Here is a 16,263-nt window from a genome sequence, read left to right on the forward strand (position 1 = left end):
CCAAGATTGAGACTAGATTTAGATATCTGGCCAGTTTCTTGTCCGGATACTCTGGAAGATGAAGATGCCAGGCTTTGAAGACTAGACATAGCAGCTTAAATTCAATTGTTTGGTTATTGGCAACCAGTGTAGCTTTACAATATGGAGTTATTCCATATTAGCATTTCTAATAAGTAATGTGGTTTGTCATCATAATCATATCTGCTGTAATTGAAAGGCTGAATGGCAGCAATAACTACAGTGTTTCCCCCAAAATAAGACTGGATCTTATATTAATTTTGGCTCCAAAAAATGCATTTGGGCTTATTTTCAGGGATGTCGTACATAAAAAAAACAAAAACCAACAATCATCTCTCCCTTCATGTCCTCCACCCAAATTCTTCCTCTTTCCTTTCTCCCCTCTCACCCATCCCCTTGTGCAGCAGAACCCCACCGATCTTCCCACCGTGGGACTGACATACCATACCTCCAGTAGGGTTTGCCGACTCCCTCCTGCCACCAAAAGCCCACTCCCGCGCCAGGTACCTCCCCCCCAAAAAAAAATCCCCTCTCTCTCTTGTCTCTGAAACAAAATGCAAGAGGGATGCCCACTCCTCCCCTTGTATCCTGGAATACAGAGGGAGGAGCCTAAGGTCCTTATTGGCTCAGATGCTTAAGGCCCCTCTCAAGGGGCCAAGGGGAAGGGCCTTAGGCATCTAAGGCAATCGGGGTCTTAGGCCCCTCCATGTGCTTTAGAGTCTTCATTGGCTCCCGGTCTATTTTAGAGTTCAGTTTAAATGTGCTTGTGTTATTTTTAAAATCCTATATGATATCTTCACTCCTCTTGTTCCTTTATCCTGGAATCTTTATAGATTCTCCTTCGCAAGAGGTGACCAACAATTTAAACTATCTCTCCCTTCCAGAAAAGGGATTAAAGGAGTTAAGATTTTTAGTCAATCTTTGATTTTTAAGTTCTCTCAACTTTGGAAAGATCTTCCGTTCCTTTTAAGAAAGTCTGGCTCACTTCAATTTTTCCGTAAGTTTTAAAAACTATTTTCCTTGAAATTTATTCTTCTTTATGGTTTTTACCTGTTAACTATTGTAAACCGAATCGAGCTTTCTTGGAATGAAGATTCGATATATAAAGCCAAGCATTAGATTAGATTAGATCACATCATGCGCCGGGAGGGAAAGGCCTGCCATTTTGGACTGGCGGGCCTACGAGCGGGATGGACTTAGCTTCCCTCCTGCTTCAACTTCTCTGAAAAGGGGTACGGGGGGAGGGGGGGTTCGGGCAGGGTTGTGTTGGAGGCCTATAGATGACCCCTCTCTTCAAGCTGATCATAACGCTTCCTCCCATCTCAGACCCCTGTATCTCAGCTGCTTTAATAAAGCTCTATCTTTCTACTGTCCAACTATGACTATCTCCGACTCCCACATTTTTTTGCTCTGGGTCTAAAGTGCTGGTAAATATAACTTTAGTCCCAGGATAAGGACTTTTTGTGTGTGTGTGTATGTGTGATAAATCTACTATATATTCTAACAAAATTTTTTTTTGTTACTAATTCCCCAGCTCTGGGAGAAACTAATGAGAGAAACTGGATTGTTTTCCAGTCTAGTACGCTAGATTGTCCTTTTCTTAATTCTACATTCTGCTGCTTCAATAAAGCCATTGCAACTAACAAAAAAAAACAACAAAAAACTACCAGAATTCTAGCGATGTGATTTACTGTGAGGACAGAACTTTAAACCTCTTGCCATTCTGAGCTTATAGGTAAATTGGACTTTTCAACTTCAACCTCCCAATAAGTATATAATTAGCTTGCACGAATGCCTTGTCTTTTCCATGGCCATGGCCTGTTCAAGTGTTTCTCTTTTCCAGCTACACACAAAGGCATGTCAACGTCTGGCTAATAATGCAGGAAGTAATGATTAGAGTGGATAATATAAAGATCTGTGACCTCACTAGAGGATGGTTACAGCACTGACGTACTTTTTTCTTATGAGGCTTCTCTGTCTCTTAATTATGGCAATTACTCATGCTGTGACCCAGTTTCCAAATGCGAATTACATTCCCACTGAGATCATAGTATTCCCACCCGGATTGAAGCATCGTAAATGGAGATTTTGTGATTCAGGTATGTAACAATGAATGAGAAATTATATAACTGTCATTGTGACCTGACATTGTATGTGTGTTGGGTGTGGGCAATTGTAGCTTTTTGGTTTATTATGAACTCTCTAGAGCTGTAATTAACCTGCGTCAAGAGTGTAGGCCGGTAGTTCTTATGTTTCGGTTTGTACTTCTTCATAGCTGTAAGTAATTAAATGTGAAAGAAAGCCATTTCCCTATTGGGGATTCTTTTGGCTGAGCGCTTCTGATTCTCAGTTTTCTTAATTTAAACTGCTCTGTGTAGCCTACGGTAATTTTGTTCAGGTTTTCCCAGTCAAGAAGTTTATCTATCTAAAATCGTATGTGTGTTCGTGTCTTCATAACTCTGAAACGCATGGACAGATTTCAACCAAACTTGGTATACATATGACTTACTATCTGGGAAAAAATACTGTGGGGGTGGGAAGGGGTGACGTGTAAAAATGATCGAAAACGACAGATATTAGTGTCAACCCCATAGTTTTCGGCCTCACTGAGATGAATACTGACACTCGCGATGCCGTTAAGTCCAAGTTCAGCCCTATAGAGAGGGACATTCTTGTGTGACGTGGGGGGGAGGTGGAACATTTTGGGATAAGTCATGAGCTTAAAGCATCAAAGCCCAAGGGCACCTACTGCCTTTTTACCAGCACTAGAACCACTCCATGTGGCTGTCTTCTCCCCTCCTTCGGTGCACTTGTGCACAACTGCGCACACATCCCTCTGGCAACATCTGCATATATGTTCCCAATCTATGCATACTTTGGCTCCATTGGTTGAGGGGAAGAAAAGAGGGCAACAGCTGGTTGGTTGGAATGGAGCCGATTCTTTAGGTGGGGAGGGCTGGCTGGAGTGTGCTGATGTACGTAGAGGGGGGGAGATACTGAAGCAAAAATTGGTTCAGGGAGTCTCATCCCTTTGAGCTAACTCTACATCCGTGTGTCTGTGGATAAATTTGGTTTAGATAGGGTGAGATAAAGGAAGTGCTTCTGCTTTCTTCCTCCTGCTTCCCAGTGACACCAATAAATGTGTACTGTCTCTTTAGCCAGCTGTCATGCAGTACCACTTTGTGACATGCTGGGTTGTTGTTGTTTTTTTTAAATGACCCATGTCTAAAGTGTTCATTATCATTCTCAGCCTAGTTAAGGGCACCCCACCCACGTAAATGCTTATCCATCTAGCATGTGCAGCAAGTAACCAGCCACTTGGAGTTATGTAAGTAAATTTAGTAATCTGGCATTTATTTATTAACATCAAGAGATGTGACAGGTTTAAAGGGGGAGGAGCCTCCCATCCTTCAGTTTCAAGATGACTTATTAGGATTTGGATTATAGATTAATTTACTTAGTTTTGCAAATTGTGAATGAATGCTGTTTCCCTTTGTTAGCTCACAATATAAATTTGTACCTGAGGCAGTGAAGGGTCAGGAGACTTTCACAAGCATCCACTACTACATTACTTCCTCTGTATCGGCTACATTTACACGCTCTGTATACAAACACGTAATAGAATCTCTGCGTGACAAATAAGAGATCAGGGAATTTCATGTAGGAAATAGTTAAAAACAGGAGTATTAAACAGATGAATAAGGGGTTAAGACTAGTTAAAGGGTGGGTTTTTGTCCTGCATTTAAGTAGGGCCAGAAATGGAGCATGATGTACGGACTTGAAGTCCCTTCCATTTTATTACATCATATGCCTTGAATAAATGGGATCTCTTGTTGACAGTGAAGGAGAAAGGATAAGTAATTTACCTGATGAGCGAACTTCCTGAGGATGAGTTTAGGGAGAGATAACTGAGGAACCGACATTCAGTATGCAGAAACTAATAGAAAGCCAGCAAAGTTACTTGAAAAGAGGAGTTATATTAGTGTAGCAACACAGTTGGAAGATAAGTTGTGCAGTAGAATTTTAAATAGATTGAAGGGGAGATATATTGTTCATTGGGAGATCTTTAAGGAGCAGGTTGCAGTAGTCTATGCAGGTGGTGATGGTAGTGTGCTTAGAAAGGAAGAAATGAATTCTGGTGACATTATAGGGAAAGAGGCTCTGAAGATGATCCCAAGGTGAGAAGCTAGGAAGGATGACTATGTTTCTCTTTAAATCCACCTCCCACCCCCACCACACCCTCTCTTTCTCTGATAATCTATCTTGGCCAGGTTCAGTTTCAGATGCTGCCTAGATGTTTCATTGGTGATGTCAGACAAGCTGGTCGAGACTTGGACCTGGTAAAATTTCTGATGTAGAGAGGTAGATCTGAGAAAACCATGGTAAGAGATCAGAACAGCAGGGGAACAATTATACTGAGAAAGAGATTGCAAGACACTGTCCTCAGGCACATCAACTCATAGATTTTAGTAGAATATTATCCACTGTAGGAGAGAAGAGAAGTAAATCCAAGTGAGCATATCAAGAAGTAGGTGGAGATAACTGTGTCAAAATGATTGAATGCGGTCAAAGATGAGGCCTAAGTAAAGGCCCTTGGATGGGGTCAGGACCAGATGACGAGAGACTTTGGCAAAGACTGTTTCTGTAGAATGTAGAGGGCAAAAACCAGATTGGAGTGGATCAAGGATGGTTTATGATGAAATAAAGTCAAGACAGCTGTGGTGGACAGCATGTTCAACTTGAATGCAGAAAAAAGAGGAGGTAGCTGGGTAGCAGCAGTTTGTGCCTTGGGACTCTCCCATGAATCCCATTTTTGCCCAGTCTCTCTGTTCGGCATCATGAACTCTTACCTTAGCTAAGGTCAGAGAGGTCAGTTCTGTCTATTCTTTTGGAATCGTTGTGACTTCCCAGATGAGTTTTGGAGTAATTTTGGCTGACTGGTCACTTTGCAGAAGATTTCACCACTGTTTCAAGTCTTATTCATTTGGCGATAATGTGATTAATGGAGTCAGAGCTTAAGAAATTGCTTTGGAACCCTTTTGAGACTTTCAACGTACGGGGTTTTTTTCTTATTGCCTCTGGAATTTCCTTTGATTGTGGCATAGTGTAGAATAGGTAGGAAGAAATCGATTTTTCACCATTTCAAAAAGTTCAAAATCCAGGGCATATAAGAAGAAATTATTTTTTCATTCAAAGAATAGGTAAACTCCGAAATTTGTTGTCAGCGAATATGCATAGCTGGGTTTAAGAAAGGTTTGGAGGAAAAGTCAATAGTCTGCTATTGAGACAGACATGGGGGAAGGCAGAGCTTGCCCTGGGATTCGTAGCATGGAATGTTGCTACTATTTGGGATTCTGAAATCTTATTAACTCTTTGGGTTTCTGCCAGGTACTTGGCCACTGTGGAAGCAGGAAAATGGGCTAGATGGACCATTGATGTGACCCAGCATGGCTAGTCTTATGTTCTTGATTATGACTTCATTCTCATGTCAAGGTTCAATATATAGTGAAGTTTAGATTCAACAGGGCTAGGCAGTGTTCAATTAGCTGAATCTAATTTAACAATTGAATTTGTTCAATTGGTTGATTAAGAGGGCAGTTTTTTTTTTTTTTTTACATGGGTGATATGGATATTGGATAACTTTTGTTCCTTAAACAAATTAAATAATAATTTTAAAATTGTTTACTCGGTTCCCTGTGTCTAATATTACACTTTGTTTAAAGACCAAAAACCAATCGGTATGACACACATGCAGTAATAGGAGAACATGCTTTCTAATTACATCATGATGAGGCCAGCCAGCAGACAGCTGTCCCGAGACAGAAGTTACAATTAATTGCTGCAAGTTTTAAACTTTTTTCTTTTCTTTGTGGATTTATTAAACCAAAATAAGATGAAATCTGCTCCAGGAGCGTTTCCAAGCTGTGACTGGGAGGGGTGTCAAAACTCCAATCACGAAGGAGAGCCTGCAGCTGGCTAAGAAATGACTTGACAGGAGAGTAGGAAGCTTACAGATTTTGTAAGAAGTATGGTGATGAGTTCATATCATTCCCTAGGAATGACGAGCCGCTTGCCTCTCCTGGCCCACTTAGGACATGAGTGAGTAATATGAAGTGTATGTAATGGTGTAGGCAGACTGATCACTTGGACACCTCCTCCCCATTGAGAAAGGTATGCCTTTATCTTAAGATTTCACCTTGAAGATATGGCAGATGTATCATTGTGTAACTGACAAGAACAGGAGGGGAATTGTAGAACTTAAATGGACTAATTGACGTCAGTGATTCATTTTTAAGGAGAGTCATAAGGCAATATTGAAGTTGAATCCACTTAAAAATTGGTTTGCGAGAGCCACAGCTTGGAAAACTAATAGTTTAAGATCATTAAAAAAATATGGGATTCACTGATATAATTTAGTGTTATGCCCTATTAAGATTCAAGGGTCGGAATACCACATCTATATGTTTTCTTCATGCTGAATGTATGTACATCCATGCAGCTAGTTAGTTTGCTTGTTATCATTTGTTATGGAATTATCTTGATTTATGTTATGAGATCTGTTATCACATTGAAAACCTCAATAAGAACATAAGATTTGCCACTGATGGGTCAGACCAGTAGTCCATCGTGCCCAGCAGTCCGTTCACGCGACAGCCCTTAGGTGAAAGACCAGTGCCCTATTTGAGTCTAGCCTTACCTGCGTATGTTCTGTTCCAGCAGGAACTTATCCAATATTTTCTTGACTGCCTGAAGGGTACTTTCCCCTATAACAGCCTCTGGAAGAGCGTTCCAGATTTCTACCACTCTCTAAGTGAAGAAGAACTTCCATACGTTTATACGGAATCTATTACCTTTTAATTTTAGTGAGTGCCCTCTCGTTCTCCTCACCTTGGAGAGAGTGAACAATCTCTCTTTCTCTACTAAGTCAATTCCCTTCAATATCTTGAATGTTTCAATCATGTCCCCTCTCAGTCTGTAGAGAGCTAGAAAATTTAACTTCGCAGTCAACAAGAGTCAGACCGCTCAACATGTCTGCCATACATATGGCTACTGTGTACTGGTCTTAACACAAAATGGTTTGCAAGCACAAGGGAAGCACACCATCTTTTGCCCCACTGAGGGGTACTGATATATGAAAATAGAAATAAAAAACTACAGTAGGGATGTGGGCCTTAGGCTCCTCCTTCTGTATATTGGGGAAATCCTGCTATTTTGGAGTGGCTGAGGAGCAGGAGGGACTGGGCATCTCTCTTGCTGTCACCTGATATCAAGGTACAGAGAGCTTTGGGGGGGGGGGGCAGGAAGCATCCAGTGGCAGGAGGGAGTGGGCATCCCTCTTGCCTCCATTCTGGTTCTGGGGTGGGTCATCGGAGGTTCGTCAGGGAGGGTCATTATAAGTTGGGGGCTGGCATGGCATGGTATTGGGTAGATAATTGTGCATGTATAACACAAGCACAACATCTGTGCCATTTAAAAAAAAAAAGCCCCAACAGCTGAGTGGCAGGAGGCTACTTTGGGGCTCCCCCTGCCACTCAGCTGATCGGGCTTCCCCCAAAACCAGTTCTGCGCATGTGTCCAAGTCACTCTCAGAGCTACTGGTTTGATGGGATTACGGAGAATCTCCATGCAAATCCTTTGCATGGAAACTTGTTGGAACATCGATTGCTGTTCCACAAAGTCCAACAGTGACTCGCATGGTCTTAGTGACGGTGTTTGCTAAGTACAGAGACTTTCGCTTGTTTTACAGCTTCCAGTTCTCCATCCCATTAACATTAGACAAGCAATGCAATTTCTACCCTGCCTGCGGTTATTTCTGTCCTTAATCGTGAGCTCACTTGCTACTGCTTTTATCTATCCTAAGTAGCATCCAGGGAATACGAAACAACTTCCATGATGTAACAGTTGAGCACATTAGCTTCTAATTAGAGTTTGCTAAAGACCAAGGTTATGTGTTAAGTACAGTGATGCAGCTCAGGATTGGTCATTTGTTAGATGAAGCTGGAACAGTAAATCTTAATTATTTTTTCCTCAAGTTTTCCCTGTGAACTTGATATTTTTGACATCCTATGTGATTTTATATATGTTTGTAACTTGTTTAGGATGCTTTCCTGAACGAGAGAGTGGCATAAAAGCGTTTTTAAATCAACGGTGCTCGCCCTGGTTCATGCATAACCAAACGATTAAGCGTACTGATGTTTTATACTTCTTCCTAGTAGCGATTACATCTGAGCAGTTTCATAACTCTTCTGTGAGAAAGGGAGGGCCTTGTCCTCCTCCCAAATGTCATTTCCTACTGAATGAGTATGAAGTCAGGTTCATAAAGCCTCTCAGTGCAACCTGAGTATCCGGTTTCTTTGGCAATAACTTCAGATCCACGCATAGGCACACAAGTGTGTAAATGATGGTGCGCGTAGTCTGGGCTCCAAAACTGGGGAGAGGCTAAATGCGTTGGATCAAACAGAAATGAAGTCAGATACATGAATTCTCAAGAACACCTATCTTAAGATGAAATCTAGGCTGCCAAAGCCCTGTGTTTTGTAACAAGAGAGGTGTAGTACCTTTGTTTGTCTTTCACACACTTAAGTGAATGTGTCCCTGACATTCCAGGCAGGATAATGTAATGGTTTTGCTCCTAAATGTTCCTCCTGGGACCTGCTTAGTTGTGTGTGTGATTTCAGTGGTCGTACTAGGAAAGAGGGGAGTGTAACCTCTTAATTGGTGATTAATAGCTTTTTAGTAACCAATAGTGCTTGTATTCCAGAGTTAATGAGCTGTATGTGGATGACCCAGACAAGGATAGCGGAGGTAAAATAGATGTGAATCTAAACATCAGCTTACCGAACTTACACTGTGACCGTGAGTATCCTGTCTGCAGCTTTCAGACAGCTTCTACTACTACCACTAATAATTTCTATAGGGCTACTAGATATAAGCAGTGCTGTACATCAAAACACAGAAGAGAGAGTCCCTGCTAAAAAAAGCTTACAATCTGGTCAAGGTAGACAAACTGGCCAAGAAGATGCATCACTTCATAGACATCAGAAGTACCCTGGGGTGAGGAGGGGAGGACCTGATAGCATATTTTACTATTTGAGCCTTGAGCTTTAACATAACAAATAACAGAAGCAATGTGAAGTCGGAGACCAAGTATCTATTTCAGGAGGATTTAGCACTGTGCAGCCTGGATTATTCATATTCAAATTTAAGCACTATTCGTCCAATTATAAATAATGTATTCAGGGCACTGTTCGGGGCTGAATTGAATCAGATGCAAATATTTGTATAGCCCTACTATGAATAAAGAGAGGAAACTGAAATTGGGTATATGCTGGGGATGGGGAGGGAGGGGATTCACAGGTATCTTGGGGGAGAAGGGTGGAGGAGGATGGAATTTGAGGTCAGCCAAGAGAGGGAGAAATGGGTGTTCTGAAACAGTGGTCCCTCAACCTTTTTTTGCACCAGGGACCAGTTTCATGCTAGACAATTTTTCCACAGAGGAAGGGATTCAAGCGCATAATAAAATGCATATAATCTAATTATTACATGTAATAATTTTATTTACATTATATATTTTATATATTTATACAGGAGGTTTACAGTTTCATTCTTCACCATTCTGTACACACAACATAATCTTACTAATACATTATGGTAACCACAAAATTAAACTACACAAAGCACTCTTTTCCCCCTTCCCAGGGTGCATCTTTCCGCCACCTGTACTGCCACAGCCAACATTTCTCCCTCTCATCACCTGGATCATGTGCAGCATCTTTCACCCCTGCCCACCAGCCCCTTACCCAACATTTCTCCTTGTATCACCTCTCTCCATCACCATGCCACATCTCTCCCTTCATTGCCTCCACCACAATATCCAACATTCCTTCCTTCCCTCCTTGCCACCATACTTCCCGCAGCTAACTCAGAAGCCTTTCCTCTGAGCAATTTTTTTCCCCCTCCCAAAGTCTGATCCTAGAATTCTTACCACCTCCTTGAGATCCCTCTTGCATCCCTTTCCATCCGTCCCACTGTTCCCTCTCCACCACCACATCCAACATTTCTCCCTCTCCTCTCTTTCTCTCCCCCATGCATCTGTACCTAGAACATAAGAACATAAGAAGTTGCCTCCACTGGGTCAGGCCAGAGGTACATCTCGCCCAGCGGTCCGCTCCCGCGGCGGCCCATCAGGTCCGCGACCTGTGAAGTGGTTTCTGACCTCACTCCTATTCCACCATGTCCAATAATTCTCTCTCCCTACCTATGCCCAACAATACACCTTTCTTTATTTCCCCATGTGCACCATCTCTTTCCCTCTCTGACATCCATGCCCACAATTCTCCTTTTCTATTCTTTCTCCCTTCAGTATCTTTCCCTCACTCCCTTCATTCTTCCATCTTATGTCCCAAGTTCATGCCCCCTCCTTCCTTCCTTTGTCTGAAGTTTGTGCTCCCTCCCTTCCTTCTGTGTCTCAACATGCCTCCTCTCTCTCTGTGTCCCAACGTTCCCCTCTATTCTGTATCCCAAGTTCATGCCTCCTGTTCTGGCCAGCTCCCCACTCCCAGCTGCACTTCTCTTCACAAAGCTACAGGCACAGTTCCTACACGCGGGTCACGGCTGACCTGGGAGCCTAGAGGGAAGGCTTCCGGCGCAGCATGTAAAAGCCGCTGCTCGCAACTTTGTGAAGAGAAGTGTGGCTGGAAGGAGGAGACTGATCTTGGGGATTGCCTGTAATGTAAATAAAAATTTCTGTATGGCCCAGTTTGGCACACCCCACAGCCCAGTACTGGTCCATGGCCTGGTGGTTGGGGATCCCTGTTCTACATGGGGGAATGGTGTGGCATTGATCCAGGAGGGTGTTTTAAAAACAAAAAACCCTAGAATTGTCCCTAGCCACCTTGCTAAGACAGGTGGTTTTTTTTCCATATTAAAATATCTGCTCCGTGGACCTGCCTTTATGCCTTACTTTACAACTGTTAATCTCAGGATGCCACTGTTGCCCCATAACTGGAAACAAAGCATTCTTCATTGGGTTTGTCTGAGAGATTGTGATGCTAAACCTTTTTTTCTTGCAACAGTGGCAGTGTTGTCTTCCATTTCTCAGTTCTCTTGTTGTGTAAAAAGGCTCTAGTGTTTTCTTACCTACTTACTTCAGCTTTACTTGTTGTGTTTGGTGAAATTAGCCAAACATCTCTTCATCCAGAATTCTTGGACTGTAATAGAGAATGACATGGGGACAAATTCGTCCCTGTGACTTTTGTCATTCCTGGAAGCTCTGCCTTAACCGCACAAGCCTTGAACACTTATGATTTTAAAGTGTTGAGGCTTGTTCAGATGAGGACAGAACTTGCAGGAATGGGACCAGGCCAGGAAAAGAACTCATGAGGACGGGGAAAAATTTGTCCCTGTGTCATTTTCTAGACTGTAACTCCGTTAATACAGTGCCAAGAGTGGACATTGCGGGATGAGTAAGCTATTTCATGTGGCTGTAGGACAAGGCTGTATGTGGTCAGTAATTATCTGTCTCTCTCTTAGTGGTAGGGCTAGACATCCAGGATGAGATGGGAAGACACGAGGTTGGGCACATTGATAACTCCATGAAAATTCCTTTCCATAATGGGAATGGCTGCAGGTTTGAAGGACGCTTCAGCATCAACAAGGTAAATGCAGCCCTCGGCACACAAAAGCCCCTATGACCTGTATGGACTTGATCCAAGTATTTGACCATGAACAGTTCCTGAAGTTTGGGTCATCATGCATTCCATCAGTAGCTGATTGTCTTAGATTTGGGTCTTATTTTAATCATGTATTTAAAAAAAATCAAAGAAACCCTACACTCGTACTCGAGCATTGCATCTGCCTGTTGATCCTTAAGATCAGAGAGCATATGTTTATCTATCATGTGAGGTATGCTAATTCCAGAGCTATGGCTATTTCAGTGGCAGGGGTGAAGCTTTGGAATAATCTGGTTGGACAATTGAGAATGAATAATAAACTTTCAGAGTTTTAAAAAATGATTAAAAACATCTCTTTTTATAGAAGCTTTTTATGTGGTTAAGGAGTGGTGACTGAAAGAATGAAGTAATTCATGGAAAAGTTATCTGTGCATTGTTTTGTTTTGTGTTTTATACTATTTTTTGGTGTTTTTATTTTAGGATTATGATTTTGTTTTGGGGGTTTTTGTAATCCGCTTAGGTATAAGCGGAATATAAGTAAAAAAAAAAAAAAAAAATACAGGCAGTCCCTTTTTTACAAACATACAACTTACGTTGGACTCGTACTTACGAACAGGGATTCTTGTTAAACCTGTCCCAATACACCCCTCTCCCTCCTTTCTGAGTCCTAACACGTCCCATCTCTCCCCTCCCTCCCTCAATTCTCTGTCCCAGGTTTGTGCCCCTCCTCCCCCGGGTGTTTACCTTCTTCTGGCCGGCTCCCCCCTCCTTCCAGCCACAGTTGTTTCTCTTGACAGAAGCTGCCAGGGCAGCAGCTCCTACTTGTGGCTCCAGCTGACCTGAAAGCCCTTCCCCATGGCATAAATGCACAAGAAGCAAGTCTTTCAATTGAAAGGGAGCTCTGGAAAAAGGGGGTTAGACTCGGGAATAATCTATTCTAAGGCAACTCTTCTTCACAGAAAGGGTGGAGGATGTGTGGAGATGAGTCCTAGGTTTTCTTGAATTCAATACAATCCGCAAGGAGGATTTCTTAAGGAATGGATTGTAGAGCTCATTAGTTGGGGCAATGGTCAGACCACACTTGGAATACTGTGTCCAACATTGGTCTCCAAACCTAAAGAAAGATATAAAACTGCTGCAGAGGGTGCAGAGACGAGCAACGAAGCTAATAAAAGGTATGGAGAACTTGGAATACGAAGAACGATTTAAGAGACTGGGATTGCTCTCCCTTGAGAAAAGGAGACTGCGAGGGGATATGATCGAGTCTTTCAAAATACTGAAAGGAATCGACAAAATAGAGCAGGAAAAAAAATTATTTACAATGTCCAATGTGACACGGACAAGAGGACATGGACTGAAGCTAAGGGGGGACAAGTCCAGGACAAATATCAGGAAGTTTTGCTTCACGGAACAAGTGGTGGATACCTAGAATGCTCTCCCAGAGGAGATTATTGCGGAATCCACCGTTCTAGGATTTAAAAGCAAACTAGATGCACATCTCCTTACAAGAGGCATAGAGGGATATGGGTGACTAAAATTACGCCAGGTGTACACCTAGCTGGGCCTCCGCGTGTGCGAATCGCTGGACTTGATGGACCGAATGTCTGATCCGGCGATGGCAGTTCTTATGTTGATGGGCAGAGTAGATAGGTCCTCTAATCTTTATCCACACACATTTTCTATGGGCAGGGAAACTATTTAACTTGTGCATTTTTTAATGGTAGTGGAGAGTTCAGTGACAAGGAGCCAGTGGGATCTGAACTGAGCTTCCCTGGGTGTCAGCCTTCTGTTTGAACCATTAGGTTCTCCTCTATTCATAGAAACCTAGACTTGTTCTTTACATGATGGTTCATGTGCATAATTATTGTTTGTTTTAAAAAACATACAGTGAGATAAAGCAGCTTGCCCAAGGTTGTATTGTTTTGTGAACATATGACATGGAACTTGGATTTCCAGGCCTCACGGATCTGTGCTGGCTTTTCATTAGCATTGCAGTGTCCTGGATTTTTCTACGTGCTGTAAAGAACAACTGGGAAAAGAATGAAAAGATGTGGGGCATACCAGCCATAAAAAACATAGCAAGTTATGTTCTAGGTCCCATATCATAATCATATATATGTAGAAATTATATAATTATACTGTGATTGAGAAACTTCAACCTAGCCACCTTCTTAAACTGTTGTGTTGAAATGCTGCTCTACAAGTTGACATTTTTTCTGTTCTCTTAATTGGTTTCTTTTTCTGATTCCCTAATTCTTAGAGATCTCATTAACGAGCAGGAAGGTTCTGTAAATATTTAGCATAGCTGGAATTCCAGCCCTACCCGTCTTAGGGTTAGAAGTAGGTTAGAGGTGGGGTGTTTGTTTTGTGGGGTGCATAATTTTTGTCAGGTGTATGACAATGTGCTATGTAATAGTCCTGGTAAGGGTGTGACATGTACTAGGTTAATGGTATAATAAGGGTGGAATTGGCATTCTCCTACTATGAGTAGAGTTATACCACAGGCTACATTTTCCCATGGCCTCCTACATGGTTTTTTTTGTTTGTTTGTTTGTTTTTAATTTAATGCTTAATTGCTCACCAGATGAACCAGGGTCCACTAGGCGAGGTACATTACATTCTCTGTCATTACTTCTCCCCTCTTTCTCAGATGCCCCAGCTCCTTCCATTCCTGTTGGTTATCCCTCCTCTGCCTCCAGTATCTTATGTTTTCCTACCCTCCTTTCATCCTGTCCTCACTCATCCGATTGCCAGTCTGCCCCAACTCCATGTCCTTGTCTATGCTTCTAGCATGGTCAGCATCTCCACTTTCTCTTTTCTGCATCATCTATCTCCTCTTTTCTTCTCCCCCCCCCACCATATAGCCTTTATATCCGACACCAACATCACATTTCTCAACTTTATCCTTTGAACTACAGCCCAGACACCGTAAATAACAACAGACGTGGGGCCTTTGTCTGTGTGTGTTCTTCAAGTTCTGCATGTCTGCCCACTGACACTCCCATTCCTGAGGGGTGGGGATTCAGCAGGGCCTTGAGCATGCATATGGGCTCAAAACCCCAGGCTTGGTTTCTTCTGCAACTACATCCCCATGTGAATCACTGAAGTTTTCAGAATTCTAGACACATGGTTGACCTTTTAGGGAGGCATTGACAATAGCTGCAATAGCTGTAAGACCAGGATGTGCAGCCTTGACTAACCCAGTGGAACAGGATCCAGTTGACTAATGTTCACTATAGTCTTATCAACTCACTGCAGTTTGGAAGAACAAACATCAGAAACCTTCCTGGTCAAGCCTGAACACTCAAGCATACTTTTCAGGGGAGGGGAAGCTGTGGATGTCTCTTGTCATGCTTCGCCAGAAGTTAAACAAATTTATCACAAGAACTACAAAGAAAATCTTTTAACAGTTTCCTTAATGAATTCTAATCCTGCAGCAGGTTTATTAAAGTTTAAAACAGTCTTGACAGTCTAAAAATGCTGCTTAGGCAGGAAGCAAAAATATGCAGGCCTGGATTCTCTATAGGGCACTGATCATGTGTCGGATCACACAACGGCACCCTATAGAGAATTGTGCCTCTGCGAAAGATAGGCACTAGGATTGTAGGCCAGTGTCCAGGCCTACATAGGCGCTTTAGGCCGCTTAAAAACCACTTCGTGTTAGCCACAACCACAGTGGCATTCAGTAGCTTAAGAACCCCAACTAAACTACTGGGTAAAAGTATAACACTAAAGTTCCCAAAGTGTAGAACTCAACACCTAATAGGAAGTGATGTAATTTTGGGAGCAGAGGAGAAGTTTTACTCTTTTTTTACAGCCCGCAAATGGGGGTTCTCTGAGGAAGCCACTGGCGAAACGCGTCAGGACCCTCTGGAGTGAAACAACTTCCTTTCTCCTTTATTTCAGTCAAGTTAAGTTTAAAAAAAACTTTTTTTGTTAATTTATGAGCTTTATTTAGAACATTTTTGGGGTTTGTTCTACACTACTAAGTACACTTGAGATTTTGTTGAAGTCTATTTCATCCCTTTTCTACCAAATGAAGATGGTGCAATGATATTCGATTGAAAACACTCACAGGGGAGTATTCCTCGACTCATGATTTTCTCACCGTTACACGGTTCTGAGCACCGCTTTGGTTACAAAGGCTGAAATAGTCAAAGTTCCTATTTTTTGTTTTGGTATTCAGTAGCTTAAGACACCTACATAGATGCAATTGCAGCACGTATTATTTAGCTGCTTTAACAGTGCCATTTTTTTGCCGTTTTAAATAGCGTTTGCTAATTTAACTTGGGCGCCGGTAAGGCGCATACTGGTGCCATTTCTAGAATTTCCCCCACAGTAAAAATTATTTTAGGTATATTAAAAGCAAAACGCCAGGAAGAGAATCAGTTGGATCGCTAGATGGCTGAGGGATAAAAGAGAAACTCAGGGAAGACAAGGCCATAGTGGAGAGATTAAATGAATTATTTGCTTTGGTCTTCACTGAGTAAGATGTGGGGGAATTACCGTGATAGAAATGGTATTCAATTCTGATGAATTGGAGAAACTTGCAGAGATTTGTTCAACACTGGAA

The 16,263-nt window shown here is 42.2% G+C and overlaps 1 protein-coding gene across 1 annotated transcript in view; it reads left to right on the forward strand.

Moving 5' to 3' along the window:
• ERGIC1 (endoplasmic reticulum-golgi intermediate compartment 1) overlaps positions 1 to 16,263 on the forward strand; it is a 62,944-nt gene that overhangs the window by 27,297 nt on the left and 19,384 nt on the right. The window contains exons 4-5 of the mRNA XM_033926967.1: positions 8,780 to 8,874; positions 11,551 to 11,675. Coding sequence (XP_033782858.1) covers positions 8,780 to 8,874; positions 11,551 to 11,675 — 220 coding nt within the window. The remainder of the gene's footprint in view (positions 1 to 8,779; positions 8,875 to 11,550; positions 11,676 to 16,263) is intronic.

Source organism: Geotrypetes seraphini, chromosome 18 (genome assembly GCF_902459505.1).
Source record: "Geotrypetes seraphini chromosome 18, aGeoSer1.1, whole genome shotgun sequence".
NCBI classification, from domain to species: Eukaryota; Metazoa; Chordata; class Amphibia; order Gymnophiona; family Dermophiidae; genus Geotrypetes; species Geotrypetes seraphini.